The following is a 20,705-nucleotide window of genomic DNA, read 5'->3' on the forward strand; positions in this document are numbered from 1 at the left end:
ACTTCATTACAATAGGGTTTGTGGTGTGAATAGGTTATTCTCGGGGCATGTTTAGTGCCATCCTCCCTCCACTTCCCTCATCCCTCCCTACTGACTGATGTTATTCTGTACCATTATCATGGTGATAAATAATGCTGGGTGCTGTTGTCCTCCCACTCATGTATGGTCCTTTGTGTGGTCCCCGGCAGTATCAGAGCTTTTGGGTCTTCCTCTGCTCTATGCCTTTTGGTGCCTCTCTGTTCTTCCGCTCCCACACGCACAGGCTGAAGGAGCACCACATTCATCCTCACAAAGAGAGGAAAAACAAGAGAGGTGCCGCACAGCAAAGGGGATTGGAAGATTGAGGCTCCGATACTGATGGGGACTCCACAGAGGACAATGTGGAGGTAGTGAGCAAGAGGACAACAGCACCCAGCAATATTATCACTATGATATTGGTAAGGAATAACAGCAGACAGTAGGTGGGTTAATAAAGAAGTTGAACGAGGGGGGATGGGTCGGCAGCAGCTTATATGTGTATACAGCATATGGTTATATGAGCAGCCAGTGGTAAACATGCTCCCGAGCAATAACATATTCACGCCCTCCCCCCCTCATAGTCCGCAGTGTGACCACAGACCCTATTGTAATGAAGTGCCCTTCCACCTGACAGATTGGCAGATAAAATATGAAAAATAAAAAGCCCCATATCTAGGTAACAGAGAGGGCTCAATCAACATATCATAAGGTATGTGATCAGGGCCTCTTAACCTATCTATTCATACTAAATTGATATTTTGGATTTGACCACAGGACCTCTTCAAGATACATGATAAGTACATATAAAATCTGTTAAAAATCAGTTACTAGATCATCTCTCCAAAAGGAAAACCTGTATTCAAGAAAGTGACTCCCCAGAAGATAGGTAGATAACTGGAGAATGTGCTGCTGAAGCTCCAGGTACTATCACTGGGCAAATTATAACACCACAGCCATTAAATACAATGGGATTGTTGAATTACATGGCAAGCAGCTGGTCATAATGGCCAATATAGACAAAGGGGTAGCAAGAGAAAACCTACTCTATGATATTTATTTGCACCATTGGACAAGGGTTGACAGACTCAGTCAGCTCTTTTTTCTGGAGACCCTTTTTTGCTGCAGACACTTTTGATGCATAACCTTTTTTAGTTCTCAGTGTCAAGAAGGTGGGGCCAAGCTACTGAAGCGCCACAGTCTGGCACATATCCTAGTTCACCCTCACCTTTTTCATTTTTGCGTTTTCATTTATTTCTCCTTGCCATAAGTCTTTCGATTCACCACCTATGGGCCATACAAGGGCTTTTTCTATGCAGGACCAATTGTACTTTGTAATCATATCACCGATTTTAACACAAAAAAGTGAAACAAAAACAAACAAAAAAAAAATGGGCGAAACTGAAAAAAGAACATCATTTTTCAACATTGGGGGGTTCTGATTCTACTCAGTGCACTTAATTAAAATTAGATGATCTCTTAATTCTGTAGGACAATATGATTACAAACATACCCAATTTATATAGGTTTTGCGTTAATTTACTTTTTGTGAAAGAAACATAACACTTATTTTTCTATACATAGGGCTGGAGAGGAGTAGTTTTACAAATTGAAGGTCATTTTTACGCAGGATGTTGGTCTCGGAGGAAAAAAACTAACAAATTTACCAGCCAGCCAGAAAATAGGCAAAACTTGTCTGTAAAAGGGGAGAACATTAACAGGAATTAGATAAATTAATGTCTATTAAGAGGACAGAAACAATCAACAATTGAAATATCAACAAGATGGAGCCCAGCCACAACCAAACTGAACCCTTTTTCCCTGCAGCGCCTCCTAGAGACAGAAATGCATATAGCTCTTCCTTAAAAATGTAATTCTTAGTAGCCTGGAGAAGCCGGATGACACACCAGCCAATCAAGACCCTGCGATCGTGCCACAGAGGTCCGGATTAGCCCGCTGAGCAAGCTGGCAACTATCTTTTTTTTTTTTAAATGTGATGTTAGAGTCCATTTTATTACAGCATCTAAAGGGTTAATGCCAGTCATTGGTGATTTTGCAAATGTCAGGCATTAACAGCAAGTCCTGGATGCTGATAGCAGCCAGTTCTTACCAGGGGAACAGAGCACTCAGCTTTGGAGCACGCATCATACACCCGGATCGTGACCAGTGTGTACATGTATGCCCTGTGTCGTCAAGGTTTAAAATAAAAAAGGTGCGTTTATAAATTTGCCACCCACCATCAGCGGCAGTGGTTGGACTCAGGATCCCAGGACAGGCAGGGGGAGAGAAGCGGGTGGCGGCGGTCTCTGTTCAGAAGATAGGCGGGGGGGGGGGGGGGGTTGGGGGGGGTCAGCGCCGGTGGTTGGCCTCAGGACAGGCAGGGGGAGAGAAGCGGGTGGCGGCGGTCTCTGGTCAGAAGATAGGCTGGGGGGGGGGGTCAGTGGCGGTGGTTGGCCTCAGGACAGGTAGGGGGAGAGAAGCAGGCGGCGGCGGTCTCTGGTCAGAAGATAGGCGGGGGGGGGGGTCAGCGGCGGTGGTTGGCCTCAGGACAGGTAGGGGGAGAGAAGCGGGCGGCGGCGTTCTCTGGCCAAAGGATAGGCATGGTGGGGGGGGGGGGGGGGCAGCGATGGTGGTTGGATTCAGAACCCCTGGACAGGCAGGGGGAGAGAAGCGGGTGGCGGCGGCGGTCTCTGGCCCCGCAAAAGGCACTGCAGTTCATTGATTTAAAGTGCCCGCTTTGAATCATTGGTCTGCAGCGGCTTCTGCAGGGCCAGAAACCGTTTATCGGGGTATACCCACACACAAACACACATTTTACCACGGATATTTGGGGGAGGGAGAGAAATAGACGATAACTTATATCGATATTCCGGTATAAGTTATCGTCTTGAAAGTTCAAAGGTTATCGATATCGGCCCTAAAAAAATCAATATCGGTCGATCCCTAATATAAAACTTAAAACATCTTTGGATGACCACACTTACCGGGTCAATGGCAGATGTAGAAGTAGTTTGCTGGCTTGTTGGATTCATAGAAATGCCTTTTTCTGAGTCAATGGTTGACAAAACTTGATACAGAGTGCCCGTGGACTCTAAAATAAGATAAAATATATATTTTAGCTCTTCCAGTGTTTATCCAGCACTATCATCAGCAGAACTCAAACATTTTTTGAAAAGATTAAAAGATTTCATTTTCAAAACTTGTGACCTCGCTGTACCATTAGTCAGCTCCCAGCAACTACTTCTTCACATGTTGCTGTGGAGATAGCCTCCTATAATACATTATTTAATCACATTACTACGGGAGAGCTACTGCAGTATGATCTAGAGAGCTCTTTACAATCAAGCTGTTTCTATTTCCAGACACTAACCTCATTTAAAAGGTAAAATTTAAATACCATATTTTTCGTCCTATAGGACGCACCGGCGTATAAGACGCACCCTATTTTTAGGTGCAAAATCTAAATGATTAAAGATTTTGAACCCAATAGTGGTCTTCAACCTGCGGACCTCCAGATGTTGCAAAACTACAACTCCCAGCATACCCGGACAGCCGTTGGCTGTCCGGGCATGCTGGGAGTTGTAGTTTTGCAACATCTGGAGGTCCGCAGATTGTAGACCACTGCATAGGAGGTAATACTCATGTGTCCCCGCCGCTCTGGACCCGTCACCGCTGCCCTGGATGTCGCTCCATCGCTGTCGCCGTGTCTCCGTCACTCCGGAACATCTCTGCTGCCGGCCCGGGTATCCTCGCTCTCCGTCGCCGCCATCACGTCGTTACGCACGCCGACGCACATACGCAACAACGTGATGACGAGGAAGGAGAGCGCCGGCCATACAGGGGATCCCTGAACGGAGAAGACACCGAGGAGGCAGGTAAGGTCCCTCCCGGTGTCCTGTAAGCACTAACCCGGCTATTCAGTAGGGCTGTTCGGGATCGGTGAAATCGCGGCGGTCCCGAACAGCCCGACTGTCACCTTCCCTTCAGACGCGGCGGTCAGCTTTGATCGCCGCGTCTGAAGGGTTAATACAGGGCATCACCGCGATCGGTGATGTCCTGTATTAGCCGCGGGTCCCGGCCGTTGATGGCTGCAGGGACCGCCGCGATAGGGGTGTATTCGCCGTATAAGACGCACCGACTTTTTCCCCCCAGTTTTGGGGAAGAAAAAGTGCGTCTTATACGGCGAAAAATACGGTAATGATAATGATTTTTTTTAAAGTCATCCAGCTTTCACTGTTCACCTATAGATAAACCAAGGATGGCTAATGCATCATGACAAGAGCCACTGGCGTAAAGATCATTTCAAGGCATTTGCCAAATAAGGACGTTTATGTGACCACCAATGACGTAGGAAACAGAGCGAACTAGAAGTGCATCTCCTGAGGAGGTCAGTGATCTATAGCCATGTGCCTTTTAAGACGAGACATTCGTAGTATCACAGATGGAACAGTGATTTTGACATAATAGGGAAATGTTTGACAGTAACCCCCTCAGCATGAGCCAGAGCCAATAAGAGGTAGTGGCTGTTATTCTGCCATGGTCACCATGTAATTCTACACTACAGATACGAATTTAAGCAGCCCAAATCTAGCTATATTGAATAGCTCAAGACACAGATGTTAATGGACCAAGCATAGCTAAACTCTTTATGTAACTACACGGGGAGGAAATTGATAAAGTTGTATGTCTCTCTTTGCACTAGCTTAGTTTTAGATAAATGTCCGGCCCCTGTATTGCCCGTCATTACGTGCAGAGCGATCTCGCTCTGCGCAGTAATGATGGCGGGGTGCCGCAGCGGCGATCCCCAGGGTCCCCAGCAGCGGCGATCCCCAGGGTCCCCAGCAGCGGGACGCCGGTGATCTGACATCCTTTGGATAGGGGATAAGATGTCTAGGGGCGGAGTACCCCTTTAAATCCACTAGGGAAGTAAAAATAAAGTAGGGCATAGGAAAATCTACAAGCAGCAGCCACCATGAAGCTGAATGAATCAATAAAATATTCAGTTCATCAAAAGTCATGTAATTGTACCACAGGTATAAAACCTCAAGCGCCCGCCGTGATAGTGAAATCCACAAGCTGACATCCAGAGCGAAAAATAAAGGGGAAAGAATTTGCTGAACTATATCTTTGCAGCATTCTCTAGAGATGGAGCTCCCTCAAATAATGTTCATATCACACGTCAAACAAGAGAGACAAACGTCCACAACACATTTTTTGTATACGCCTTTTACATCCAGCAAGCTATTCAAATCTGGACACATAAAGGGGTACTCCGCCCCTGGCATCTTATCCCCTATCCAAAGCAAAGGATAGGGGATAAGATGTTAGATCGCCATGGTCCCACTGCTGGGGATCCCGGGGATCGCCGCTGCGGCACCCCGCCATCATTACTGCACAGAGGAAGTTCGCTCTGTGCGTAATGACGGGCGATACAGGGGCCGGAGCAGCGTGACACGAATTAAGAATTATTAATACTAATGCTGTTGAATAGAACAATGTTTCCCAATCACTGTGCCTCCAGCTGTTGCAAAACTACAACTCCATAGTTCACACAGCAGAATTTCCTCACTGAATTTTCTCTACTCGTGTGCAATGGTATTTGCATGGAGGAGAAGTAATTTGAAGCGGATTCCAAGCAGAATTTCCATGTGGAAATTCTGACTGGAAACAAAGTCATATTGATGTCAATGGAAGATCCTGACTAGGAGTATTTTCTGCTTCAAGTGTTAGGCTAGGTTCAGACTACGGAATTTCCGACTGTCTGCCTGCAAAATTTTCTGCGACTATTTTCCGCCTCCAATGGTGTTTTTCAGTTTCAATTTTGTCATTTCCGTTAGTAATCCGCAGCTATTCCGCACGGAAATGACGCCACCAAATCCGCCTTAAATTTCTGCTTCAATTACAAGCAGAAAACAGTGGGAGTGCTAAGAGCCAAGTTCAGCCCCTTTTGGACCATGTGATCACATGACCCAAACCAGGTCAGTCAATTTTTCAATGTGGGCTAGTCCAAGAACCAGTGGGCTGATCATATTTAAATTTCTGACTCAAATCCGTACGGATTTTCCGCATGTAATCCGCTTTCAATCTGCCTACATTCCGCGTTTGAACAAAAATCCGCCGGGAAATGAGAGTCCCATTGAAGTCAATGGGATTCTGCTGCGGAAATCAGTCTGAAGAAAGAGCACCTCCTTTCTTCATGCGGAAATTTTCTAGTGGAAATTAAACACGCAAATTCTGAGTGAAAAAATCCGAAGTATGAACTGGTGCACGGTAATCCCATTGACTCGCATGTACTTTTTAGCAAGCGGAATTTCGGACGGAAATTTTAAAACTGAATTTCTGTCGGAAATTCCGTAGTCTGAACCTAGCCTTAGCATGACAGTTCTCGAAGCAGAAAATATTCCTCTTTGGACTTTCTATTAACATCAATGCGGCTTTGTTTCGAATCAGAATTTCCAGATGGAAATTCTACTTGGGATCTGCTTCAAACACTTGTGAGCCATGTTTTTTTGCATGGAGAAGTAGAGGAAATTCAGTGAGGAAATTCTGTCATGTAAACATAGCCTAAAGGATATGTTCACACCACAAAATTTCTGTGCACGGAATTGTGCTTGATAATTCCGCTAGACCTTCCGTGGACCCATTCACACTATGGAATTTCAGCAGCGGAGAATTGAATGCAGACTGATTTGCTATCAATAGTGACGGCGTAGGTACGTGCAGACTTACCACCAAAGGATTTCAGCGGCAGTTGCCAGATGGAATCTCTGAGTGGAATTCCTGATCGGATTTCCACAAGAACATACCCTGAGGCTGGGTTCACACGGCAGAATTTGTGTAGAATGTCCACATGGAAAACATGGGTGGACATTCCACACAGGGTTGCTCGGAAATGTGCCGTCTCATAGACGGCAATCTCTCTCCTTGTGGGATCTGTAAACATGGCTATTTTTGTGGACACCGGAATCGGAATTTCCGTGGCAGAAACATCTGGTGCAGAAATTCTGATGTGTGAACAATGCAGCAGAATCATATTAAAATCAATGGAACTCTGTTGCAGCAGAATGTCCGTGCAGAATATTCCATACGGACATTCCACACAAATTCTGTCGTGTGAGCCTGTCCTTATAGTGGCATCAACAGGTCTCCACATCAAAATGATGACCAGGTGCTTCTCCTTCTGTAAGCAGTGTTTGCAGCAACCCAAAGATATTTGCGTGGTTTATTGATGTCCCATACGTAATAATACGTGAGCAGATCGCTTACAATACAGTCTGTGACAGTCCATATATAAGAGTTTAAAAGGTAGTGTTCATATCTTGCTAAAATATTTTGGGGGGTCTGTGCTCCAGAAGGGGTGACGGTTCCTAGGCACAATGTACAAACTACTTTCACAGACCTTAGTTTTGTGTACTTGAGACACTATACCAATAAATCTGTATTGATTGCTTCTGTTCACAACAGAAGTCACATTGCTCTCCTGGACTCCCTAAATGGCAGATATCTGATGGACCATATTGTCTTATAACAGGGAACTATAAGGTTTTTGACATCATTGTGGAACGAGGCCTGCTTGTGTCCTACACTGGTGTCCAAATGTGACAATCTGAAATAGATGCTTCAATGTATACGTGCATACAGTCTCAGGGCCCATTCACATTATGCATTTTCCTGAGCAGACTTCTGTGCCAGAATTCCGCTCCAAGATTACGATGCAGAAGCCTCCCATTGTTTTTAATGATATTCTGCTGCATCATTCACACAATGCAATTTCCACGGCAGATGTTCCATTGCGGAAATTCCGGATCCCAGACTCAAAAGAATGAACATGTTTAATGAATCTGCTTAGAAATGCATTGCCGTCTATGGAGACAGCACATTTCCAAGCGGTCCTAGAGCCGATTTGTTGCAGCTTTGTTCTGCAGGCGCCTCCTGCCCATGGAATCACAGCCTGGAATGTCTACTGGTAGAGATTCCATATGAACACATTCGGTAGATACCCAAGAGCATATTAGAACACAAACATGCAGCCCTAGTTATGTTAAGACTACACTGCAACTTTTTGAAGTGTTGCTAATAGATTTAATAGAGGTTATCCAGGATCTAAAAAAACAAAACCAAAAAAAAAAAAAAAAAGCAGCACTGTCTGAAGATCGTCTGTGGTATTGCTGCTCAGTTCTATTGAAGTAAATGGACCCAAATTGTGATGTCGCACACAACATGAGGACAGGATGGTGCCGCTTCTGGAAAATATTAGCTCAGTTTTTCTATTCCTATATAACCCCTTCAACTTCTGGGTTACAACTCCAAAGCAACACATGGGGTATGTTTATTAAAACAATCTAAAAGAAAAACTCTCCTTATTGCCCATGGCAACCAATCACATGCTGTGCAAAAACATCTTATCCCCTATCCAAAGGATAGGGGATAAGATGTCTGATTGCTGGGGTCACGCCGCACACCCTTCATTCATGTCTATGGGAGTGGGCATGGCGGCTGCCACGCCCCCTCTCATAGACATGAATGGAGGAGGTGTAGCGTCACCAGGGGGCGTGAGGTCACCTCTCCAGTCCCGGAAAACTGGAGGTTTCCAAAATGGGGGACACAGCCCCACACAGAATGCGGGTGCTGCAGGGATATCGTGGGGGGTCCCAGCGACATCTTATCCCCTATACTTTGGATAGGAGATAAGATGTTTTTTCCTGGAAGTCACCAGGTTGTAACACAGTTTTATAAATACCACTGTGGAAAGCCAAATCTCCTTTGTCCGCTTTCACTACCATACAGGCACATTTTTCATGTTCCCATTTTCTGTAATCCACAGACATAAGAATTTACCGATAACAAGGAACAGCAACAGCTTAGCTGCAATCAGCATAACCTGCGCTACGAGATAACAAATTTGTTTTCCTTGATTTGATTTTTCTTTCTTTCTGTAGTTTTTCTTAAGGTAAGAAAAATAAATCTTTAAAATAGTTGCCTTTTAGAGACAGCATTTCATAGAAGAACAATTCATCGAGTGAAATTCTATATTCACATTAGGCCTGCGGAGCCAATCAATGGGTGAAATAAAGCAATTAAACAGGGTACAATTTCCTGTAATCTTTATACTTGGAACATCAGCCTTCTAGAAAAGTATAATCAGACAGCAAATTGTTCCAAACTTGTTAATGCCGGCGATTGTAGCGGGGAGAGGAATCATTTTGTCTCTGGTCTCCGATACTCACAAAACACGTGCACACTCGTAGCTACAATGTCAGAATTGATTTCTCATTGGAAACTTAATAAGTTGCTTTTCAAATGTACATTTGATCCGTGCACTTACACCAACAGAACAATTCCATTACCTCCTACTGGATTGTACACAAACTAGAGAAGGAAATAACATGGGTTTGTCATCTAAAACATTTCAAAGACATGGGGCACAATATAACCAAGACTTGCATAACAAAAACGAGATATTGACTATATACCGTGTATTGCGTTTTCACAACACTTTGCATTGAGAACAGCAGGAACGCAAGGAGCCTATATTAAGTCAACATTGTTTTTCCCATTTTAAATCATTCCTCCCCAATCTCTTTTCTTAACAGATAACAGCATAAAAAAAATTGTGTTGGCAAATTATTGCAATTCATGACCATCATAAGCTAGAGAAAAACTGAACGCACAGCACGCCCTGCTGTGACAAGAGGAGGTAATGAAATCACTTCCATTGTGTAGCAAAGTAGCAAGGCAAGGGCAGGAATATGGGGAACAGTCAACTACATCATATAAAGGAAGGCTGCGACCCTGCATAATGCTGCTCAGGGGTAGAGCACTCAAAGTATCTAAACCTTGTATTTATTTCTCAAACACAGTTTTTATTTATTAAATCATCAAAGCATTTGGAGAATTATTTCCATGTAAGGAACTGTAACATTTCCATTATTTCTATTTTGCGCTCAATGGCTGGTTTCTAGTTAAATTAAACTCCCTTTCAAAATGAAGGGATGACTGTCAAACAGAGAATCAACACATACAAATGAGGCAGAGGTGAATTTGTCCCACAATTCTTTGGTACTGCCCAGAAATTGCACAATATAGTAGGCTTACATTACCCTAAATCCATTGCTCAAAGCTAGATCAGCATATCATGTCCCTCTTTCTTAAATATTCCCAGGCTGCCTGCTTAAAGGGGTACTCTGGTGAAAAACTTTTTTTTTTTAAATCAACTGGTGCCAGAAAGTTAAACAGATTTGTAAATTACTTCTATTACAAAATCTTAATCCTTCCTGTACTTATTAGCTGCTGAATACTACAGCGGAAATTATTTTCCGTTTGAAACACAGAGCTGTCTGCTGACATAATGAGCACAGTGCTCTCTGCTGACATCTCTGTCCATTTTAGGAACTGTCCAGGGTAAAAGGAAATCCCCATAGCAAACATATGCTGTTCTGGACAGTTCCTAAAATGGACAGAGATGTCAGCAGAGAGCACTGTGCTCGTGATGTCAGCAGACAGTTCTGTGTTTCAAAAAGAAAAGAATTTCCGCTGTAGTATTCAGCAGCTAATAAGTACAGGAAGGATTAAGATTTTTTAATAGAAGTCATTTACAAATCTGTTTAACTTTCTGGCACCAGTTGATTTAAAAAATAAAAGTTTTTCACCGGAGTACCCCTTTAAACAGGAAAAACAAGTGCACTTACCTCCCTAGGCCCTGTGTAGCTTTCATTATATCAGCTCTCGATCTCTGTCGTGCTCCACTTTCCAGTGCTTGGGTCAATGAGTTATATTGCGGCTGAGCAGCAATCTGAATTACTGACCCCCTGTTCTAGGAATGGATTGTGGCGCAGACCAAGGCAATGGTCAATTTGTCACATTGCTGCATGGCCAATCACGAGCAGAGGCCGGACAGCACTGCAGCCAGTGCAATCTGACGTATTGACTTCCAGCACAAGAAAGTGGAGCATGGTAATGGAGGTTATGGGAGACAGGCAGGTAGTGCAGGTCACACTGATCATAACAATAATTCATGGTCCAGTTCATCCCTTATCTTCTTTAATCTGGCAGGCTTGGTGCACGCTGGAGCATGCTGGAGTCACCTCTGCGGATTCTCTGCTGGGTTACGCAGTAAGCAGTGAAGTCAGCGTGCTCCTGGAGCACCACCCATGCGCCAAGCTTCCCAAATTTTGACATACAAAAAAAATATCATAGTGAAGATGGGTGGAGGGTTGGCACGTGCGTAAATAGTTGGTGGTACAAGTGGATGAATTAAAACCAGAACACAGTAGAGAAGTAATACTCTAAGCACTCACTATAAACTTCATGCAAACATGGTTTATTGTATATCCTTAATATAAACAGAACACGTTTCAGCTCCATCTAATCAGTGGCATACATACCTGGTGGAGACTACCTGCCTATAAGGGGACTTCCTGCCTATAGGGGGACTTCCTAAAAAGAGAAATAACTACTGTAGTACATACATACCTATGGAGGGAACTACCTGTTTACTGTGGGGTAGAGGTTTACTTAAAAAGGGGACCTAATTACAGTTTGGGGGCCTATAGACAGGGCTCAAGTCCTGCAGGAACGCATGGGAATGGAGTTCCTGCACTTTTTCCACAGCAGGAATACTGTTCCCATTAGCAAGAGTCTTGCAGGACCTTGCAGCCCTAGAATGGAAATCTCCGGTGAGTTCCCACACTTTTTCTTCCCAGGACTTGAACCCTGCCTATAGATGTGGAGATTGTGTAGAGGTGGAAAGAGAAATGATAAAATGCAAAGTCTAAGATGTTCCTCCTGCAGATGCTGAAGAGAGGAGTTTTGGCTGGAAGAAGTAGTCATGGCAGTCAGTCAGAGACAGAGAGAGAAGAAAAGGAAAGAAGGCGACTCCAGTCACAAGACATCAATTGTGGGTCACTTGATTTAACTGTGTGAATATTACTGCAGGATGTTACTTTTTTTTTTTGGGGGGGGGGGGGGGGGCGGGCTGATATAGCACCTTACCAGGGGCACAATGACAACAAAGTATGCCTGTACATATAATAGGGCGTTGGGCTGTTTGTATGTATTATATATTTTGTTAATAAGTAGTTGCTGTCATAAGTGGGGAAACCTACAACAGACCTCATTATATGCCCATAGACCAATGACACAAATGTGAACATGCCTTAAATTTTTCTCTGAATTAGATTCATAACACAAAGCATAAAATTTCCAGGAAGAGGAGTAAATACTTTCAATCTGCACTGAAATACTTGCAGATAGACAAGAGTAAATGAAAGTAAAGAAGGATGCAACATGCTACTGCACCAGACACGCTTTAACGCTAGGTTATAGAATGATAAACCAGCTGAGTACCCGGCGTTGCACGTTTTTTCCTTCCTAATCCTTGTTGTGGAGGAAAATCAACAGAGGAAGCTTTTCACTTCATATCCCGTCCTCATATATTGTTGTCATAGCCCGTCCTCCTTTCCTGTCCTCCTATCTCGACCTCCTATCCCGTCCTCCTATTCCGACCCGTAATATGTGTACCAGGTATTGAAATATCTCCAGCCGTATGGAAGTTATGTGGGAACATACATTTCCCATTGATTTGCAGGGGACTTTAAACAAAAACCCTGATCCTCACAAATGGGGGTAGTTAAAGGGGTACTCCGCCCCTAGACATCTTATCCCCTATCCAGATTCGCTGGGGACCCTGGGGATCGCTGCTGCAGCACCCCGCTATCATTACTGCGCAGAGCGAGATCGCTCTGCACGTAATGACGGGCAATACAGGGGCCGGAGCATCGTTACCTCACGGCTCCGCCCCTCGTGACGTCACGGCCCGCCCCCGTCAATACAAGTCTATGGGAGGGGGCGTGGCAGTTGTCACGCCCCCTGCCATAGACTTGCATTAAGGGGACGGGCCGTGATTTCATGAGGGGCGGAGCCATGACGTCACACTGCTCCGGCCCCTGTATCGCCCGTCATTACGCACAGAGTGAACTCGCTCTGTGCAGTAATGATGGCGGGGTGCTGCAGCAGCGATCCCCGGGGTCCCCAGCAGCGGGACCGCGGCGATCTAACATCTTATCCCCTATCCTCTGGATAGGGGATAAGATGCCAGGGGTGGAATACCCCTTTAAGGGTTAAATTAACTATCCTATATTTTAAGTGGACATATAAGTAACATGTGACAAAGTATTATTGAAATATCTCCAGCCGTTTGGAAGTTATGCAGTAACATATTTCCCATTGACTTGTTTGGGACTTTAAACAAAAACCCTGTCCCTGGCAAATAGGGGTGAGTAAGGGTTAAATCACCTATCCTATATTTGTTGTGGACATATAAGTAACATGTGTGCCAAGTTTCATGTTAATATCGTTAGCCATTTGGACGTGATGCTGGAACATACACACATATACACACACATACATACACACACACACACATACATACACCTTGAGTTTTATATATATAGATTAGGGATTTAAGACCAATGATAAGAAAGAACTAAACTATTAAAGTTCAGTGATGTAAAATTATTAGCGTCTATAGCGGCTAAGAAAAGTCATGTCGCATTTAGAATGTTACATTGCTAAAAAAAAAACTGTTAAATCAGGAAAGAAGTCTACATGTCAATTGGGATTCATGTCACAATGTTCATTAGTGAATACAATTGTAATAGAAAAGTCCATTCTGTGCTCATGGGATATGAAATTACATTTAACAGCATTTAACAATTAAATTGTTTTCATACGATTAGACGGTGGGGGGAATAATGTGGTTACAGCAGAATACTGACTGACCGAGCACTCTTCAGTCATCCATTGCTATGTTCATGTCTTAAATGTCAGGATGTGAAGTCTCTCCTGGGGGACATATGTGCAAAGAGATTTCAATCTTATTTTTTTTTATATTTACAAGGAATTTTCATTAAAGGGAAATCAGATAATATATGTTTTCAACGGTGCCACTGGGATGAAGAAAAAAATAAAATAAAAAAAAGGATCTTACAGAGCATTATTGTAGCTTGTTTATAGTGTTGAGGACTTCCATACATTATTGCAGTAGACACTCATCCTCTACACCATAAGCCTTGTTAATGACAGTCTTGTCAGGCTGCACGAGGCAATACGTGTCAAGGACACAGCGGACATGCCAAGGCCTTGGGCCCAGTTTAAGAAAAGCTGAAAAGTGCAAACTGTTCTTGCTCTGTGTCTTTTTAGTTTTTCCTATTTCAGAGCCATTGATTTCCATTCCTTTATTTGCTAAGAAGGCTGTAACAGATTGTAGTCATTTTAGAGCATCCCGGTTCATTAGTCAATAGGTTCACAAAAAGAACATAAATGCTAAGGAATAACAAAGCAATTGCCATAAATAAATAATATTGGTAAACGTTGAGGGATGGGTGGGTCTTCATAGCTCCACCACTTTACCATTAATAGGAGTATGAAAAAAATAAAGTACCGTATTTATCGGGGTATACCACGCACCGGCCTATAACACGCACCCTCATTTTACCAAGGATATTTGGGTAAAAAAAAGTTTTTTACCCAAATATCCATGGTAAAATGAGGGTGCGTGTGTGCGCGTGTATACCCCGATACATCCCCAGGAAAGGCAGGGGGAGAGAGGCCGTCGCTGCCAGCTTCTCTCCCCCTGCCTTCCCTGGGGTCTAGAACCCTGCTGCCGGCCCTTCTCACCCCCTGGCTATCGGCCAGGGGGAGAGACGGGGCAGCGGCACCCATTGCCTGCGCCGCTGCCCCGTTGCCTCCCCCCATCCCCGGTGGCATAATTACCTGAGTCGGGTCCGCGCTGCTGCAGGCCTCCGGCGTGCGTCCCCTGCGTCGTTGCTATGCACGGCGCGGCGCACTGACGTCATGCGCCGTGCCGTGCAGCGCATAGCAACAACGAAGGGGACGCACGCCGGAGGCCTGCAGCAGTGCGGACCCGACTAAGGTAATTATGCCACCGGGGATGGGGGGAGGCAACGGGGCAGCGGCGCCGGCAATGGGTGCCGCTGCCCCTTCTCTCCCCCTGGCTATCGGCGCCGGCAGTGGGGCGCCGGTACCGATAGTCAGGGGGACAGAACGGGCAGCGGCGCCGATAGCCAGGGGGTGAGAAGGGCCGGCAGCAGGGCTCTAGACCCCAGGTAAGGCAGTGGGGAGAAGCGGGCAGCGACGGCCTCTCTCCCCCTGCCTTTCCTGGGGCGGTATCTGCGTATAACACGCACATAGACTTTAGGCAAAAAATTTTAGCCTAAAAAGTGCGTGTTATACGCCGATAAATACGATAAGTACCCAATGCCTGCTGAGGAAACTTCAGAGATATTTAAAGGGGTACTCAGCTGCTCAGCGTTTGGAAAAAACTGTTCTGAACGCTGGAGCCGGGAGCTCATGACGTCATAGCCCCCTCATGACGCCACGCCCTGCCCCCTCAATGCAAGTCTATGGGAGGGGGCGTGACGGCTGTCACGCCCCCTCCAATAGACTTGCATTGAGGGGGTGGGCGTGACATAATGAGGGGGAGGGGCTATGATGTCACAAGCCCCCGGCACCGGCTCCAGCATTCGGAACAGTTTGTTCCAAACGCTGAGCTGCGGAGTACCCCTTTAAAGGTGCAATACCAATGATGTTGCACAGGAAATATTTAACAGCTTACAATTAACGTGGTCTGAAATGGCAAGAGATACTCAACCCCAGGTGCAGCTGTGCAGCTACGCTGGGGTGGCGCTCCTGCACTTGTGGTCCGTTGTTATGGGCGATCCCCAGCATAAAATGCATACAATGGAGGATGCCTGCAGATGGTCACAAGTACCACAATGACATCCTACACCAGATAAACGTGTGGATGCATGAAATGTAGCCTGTCTCTTCCCCTCCCATTGTATGTGTGCGTAGTCACACTGGAGTTAAAGGAGTAGTCCAGTGGTGACTCAGTGGTGAGAAACTTATCCCCTATCCTAAGGATAGGGGATAAGTTGCAGATCGCGGGGGGTCCGACCGCTGGGGCCCCCTGCGATCTCCTGTACGGAGCCCCGACAGCCCACGGGAAGGGGGTGTGTCAACCTCCGCACGAGGCCGTACCATTTGAGAAACCTTGGTGTTGGTGTGCGGGCTCAGGTATGTCCTTCATATAAGGATATACTGGCTAATGTCTCAGTTTTACATCAGTTTTGAGGGTTAGTTAATGTCATTGTTTACATCTACCACAGTAGTGAACCTATATAGTGGTCCACAAATTCAGGACCTTCACCCCAGTGTAGGTGCACAACTGCACTTGGGGTTGAGGATCATCTGCCATTTTAGACCACATCAATGTAGTTGCACTGGAAATATACATTATTAACAACAAAAGTTCACATAGACCCCTATACCGTTATCTGTTAATTAGCACCATAATTAGATTTGGGGCCTCTGGTGTACCTTCCTAAACATTGTACACCACTTTGATCACCACATGAGCATAACTACTGCAAGTTAAAAGTTTCCATTTATTAATACATAAGTTAAAATTACAAAAATAATAATACCAAATGTGCCAGGATTGAGATGATAATCCAATAAACACTGCCAGTGATATGTTACATGTAATTGAACAGCGTCATATTCTCAATGGGTAAATGTGTGGTATATGGGGGGGAACAAAGTAACACTACACCAATTACTTGAATGCACTGTTTGTGAATATAATTTGTATCAAAGCACTGTGGGCCTCCCTGTCACCGCTTGTGGCTAGAGAAAACTACTATCTTTGCTCCATATCACTATCCTCACAATGGAGGACATATCACCCATTATGTTACCAGTCCAGCCAACCCGGACGTCAGTTTCGTTAAGAAACTTTATCAAGGGATGCTGGAAATATACTTGTTTAAAATTGTCTGCTACTCTATAGCCTCCCCGAGTAACCAGCTGCTTAAGCTAGCAGTCTATGGATTTGCCCAGAATCCCATAGACTTGCATAGGACTTAAAGCGTAATCGTCAGATCCAACAATTTTTTTTATATATCACTCAGTACCTAATTCTGACCATGGACATTTAATTTTTATGTGTCTAACACCTTTATTTTTTTTATTACACTTTTAATTTAGCTCACTAGTCTGAATTGCTCTCAAGGGGAGGGGCGTGGCTTCACTGTGCAGGTCTCCGCCCCCTCCCTCAGTATGGTGTCTGCTCACATCTTCCCAAGCATTAGCAAAACTACAACTCCCAGCTTGTCCTCACTGACAGTAGCAGGACACAAGCTGACAGTGGGAGGATTTTTCCACCAGCTGTGAGCCCTCCACTCATAGTTGTCAATCAAGGAAGTGTGTCCATGACATAGGTGATGACGCATGGACACAGCAGGACTAGTATGTGTCCAAGTAGGCAGGGGGGGCAGTTGTTTGACTGGCTTTTTCAGTATGAAATACTGACAATTTTCTAATAAAAGCAATTGCAAAACCTATTGGTTACACATGCTTTACAACATATCAAAAGTTTTTGTATCTGACAGTGCCTGTTTGAAGCAAACCCGGAGATTGCTTAATTGCACTACAGAGTTGCTGACGATTTTAAACATGTCTTCTTCCACTTCAACATCATTGGAGGTGCACTTTAAGCCATGTTTAATGGAAAAATCACAGAAGTTATCTATAAGAAAATCTCCTTACAAATTTGGGCTTTTGTGATCATTCTTCCTCGTGCCTTTACATGCTTGTACTCTGAACTGATGCAGGATATAAAAATATTGCCCTTATTCTTGGTCTATGCCTTATGTACATCCAAAACTATACTTTTTGTGAAATATACTGAATAGACCAATATCATTTTCCAACCATGCTCCATTTTACACCTATAATTTTGGGAAGGTTCTTAAAAATATATAATTTATAAAGTACATTACAGTTTACAATAAAATGTTGCTAATTATTATTATTATTTTTTTTAAATCAACTGGTGCCAGAAAGTTAAACAGATTTGAAAATTACTTATTAGCTGCTGAATACTACAGAGGAAATTCTTTTCTTTTTGGAACACAGAGCTCTCTGCTGACATCTCTGTCCATTTTAAGAAGTAGAAGTAGAGTAGAAGAAAATCCCCATAGCAAACAAATGCTGCTCTGGACGGTTCCTAAAATGGACAGAGATGTCAGCAGAGAGTACTGTGGTCCAAAAAGAAAATAATTTCCTCTGTAGTATTCAGCAGCTAATAAGTATTCGAAGGATTAAGATTTTTTAATAGAAGTAATTTACAAATCTGTTTACCTTTCTGGCACCAGTTGATTAAAAAAAAAATGTTTTCAACCGGAGTACCCCTTTAAAGAACCACGTGTTTTTCCATTTTTTGCACTTTTGTTTTTCCTCATGACCTTCTAAAAATCATAACACTTTCAATTTTGCACCTACAGACTAATATGAGGGCTTAATTTTTGCGCCACCAATTGTGGTGAAATTACATCAAACATTTCACCACAAAATTTATGGCAAACCCAGAAAAAAAATATTTGTGGGGCAAAAAAATAAATAAATAAAAAACGCAATTTTGTAACTTTTGGAGGCTTCCGATACAGTGCACTTTTTGGTAAAAAATAATACCATATCTTTATTCTGTAGGTCCATATGGTTACAAGGATACCTAATTTATATAGGTTTTATTTTATTTTACTACTTAAAAAAATGATAGCTACATGCACCAAAATTAGTATGCTTAAAATTGTCATCTTCTGACACCTATAAAACTTTTTTATATTTCCATATACAGGGATGTAAGAGGCCTCATTTTTTACACCGTCATCTGAAGTTTTTATTGGTACAATTTTTGTTTTGATTGGACTTTTTGCTCTCTTTTTATACATTTTTTTAGGGCATACAAAGTGACCATAAATACGCAATTTTGGACTTTGTAATTTTTTTACGTGTACGCCATTGACCATGTGGTTTAATTAACATTATATTTTATAGTTCAGATATTTACGCACGCAGCAATACAACATGTTTATTTTTGTTTTCATTTTTTTAAATGGGAAAAGGGGGGCGATTCAAACTTATTATGGAAGGGCTTAAATCACATTTATTAACTTTTTAATTAATTTATTTTTTTACTTTTTTTTCACACTTTTTTTTAGTCAGGGGACTATTACATGCAATCTTTGGATTGCATACACTCTGTTCAATGCTATGCCATAGCATAGCATTGATCAGTGCTCTGCTGCTCCAGCCTGGTTCTCAAGCATGGAGCAGCAGAGCGACGATTGGGCAAGGTAAGAAGCCTCTTGCTGTCCTCTCAGCTGTTCGGGACACCGCTTTTTCAACCGTCCTAAACAGCCCACTGAGCTAACCGGCAATGCTTTTTTCCCCATTTTAGATGCCGCAATCAACTTTATTGCGGTGTCTAAAGGGTTAATACCGGACATCAGCCCGATCGTCGATGTTCGGTATTATCCGCGGATCTAGGCTGCTCATAGCAACCGCGACCTGACTGGTATGAAGTGCACTCAGCTCCTGAGTGCGCTTCACATATGGGGAGCCGGACACAAGCGTAAAAATACGCTTGTGGTCGTTAAGGAGTTAATTAAGCACTATTATTGAAAGTAATTTTTGCTATTGCACTCAATATCTTTCAAATGTACTTTAACCCCTTAAGGACATAGCGTTTTTCCACTTTCATTTTTCCTCCTTAATTTTAAAAATTATAACCCTTACAATTTTGCACCTAAAAATCCATATGATGGCTTATTTTTTGCGCCACTAATTCTACTTTGTAATGACATCAGTCATTTATAAAAAAATCATTGTGCAAAAAAATGGAAGAAAAAAATCACCATTTTGCAACTTTTGGGGGCTTCCGTTTCTACGCAGTACTCTTTTCGGTAAAAATGACACCTTATCTTTATTCAGTAGGTCCATAGGATTAAAATGATCCCCTACTTATATAGGTTTGATTTTGTATTACTTCTGGAAAAAATCATAAATACATGCAGGAAAATTTATACTTTTAAAATTGTCCTATTCTGACCCCTAAAACTTTTTTATTTTTCCACATACGGGGCAATAAGAGGTCTAATTTTTTGCGTCGAGATCTGTAGTTTTTATCGGTACCATTGTTGTTTTGATCGGACTATTTAAATCGCTTTTTATTCATTTTTTCATAGTATAAAAGGTGACCAAAATACGCCATCTCCTTCAGGAAAGGTAAAGTTTATACTTATACCCTAATAGCTATCCAATGAGGTCTGCCGCTTTTAGCAGCAAATACACCTGACAGATTCCATTCAAGCCCATATTACAAATGCAACATCGGAGACTTCCGGTCACCTGAAAATGGCCTTAGAAGTCCATGAATATTTTGGTTTAGGCAATAGATCTTAAACAGGTTTCTACAAGAGCAGATGGTAGAAATTATATATACCGTATATAAAAATAAAAAAAAATAAAAAAATTACAATCAACCTGTCAGGATGAGTGAAATCTCTCCAAACGACCACCCTGAATAGAACCCCCTTCTCTCGGTCAATTTGTTGTCCAACCATATATTATACACATTGGCCATCTTCTTTGAGAAGACCAACCACTAGAAGACCACTTTCAAGGCAATTTTGGGTGGTTTCTATCATTGAACATTTTTTTCATGCGCCTTAAAAATGCCTTTCAAGGGGTACTCTGGTGGAAAACTTTTTGTTTTTTAATCAACTGGTGCCAGAAAGTTACAACAGATTTGTAAATTACTTTTATAA

The 20,705-nt window shown here is 43.2% G+C and overlaps 1 protein-coding gene across 2 annotated transcripts in view; it reads right to left on the minus strand.

The window, feature by feature from the left end:
- Positions 1-20,705, minus strand: part of HSD17B4 (hydroxysteroid 17-beta dehydrogenase 4) — a 264,853-nt gene that overhangs the window by 156,759 nt on the left and 87,389 nt on the right. For both annotated transcript variants that reach the window (XM_056537370.1, XM_056537371.1), the window contains exon 12: positions 3,000-3,106. In XM_056537370.1, the coding sequence (XP_056393345.1) occupies positions 3,000-3,106 (107 nt within the window). The remainder of the gene's footprint in view (positions 1-2,999; positions 3,107-20,705) is intronic.

This window comes from Hyla sarda, chromosome 1 (genome assembly GCF_029499605.1).
Source record: "Hyla sarda isolate aHylSar1 chromosome 1, aHylSar1.hap1, whole genome shotgun sequence".
Taxonomy (NCBI): domain Eukaryota; kingdom Metazoa; phylum Chordata; class Amphibia; order Anura; family Hylidae; genus Hyla; species Hyla sarda.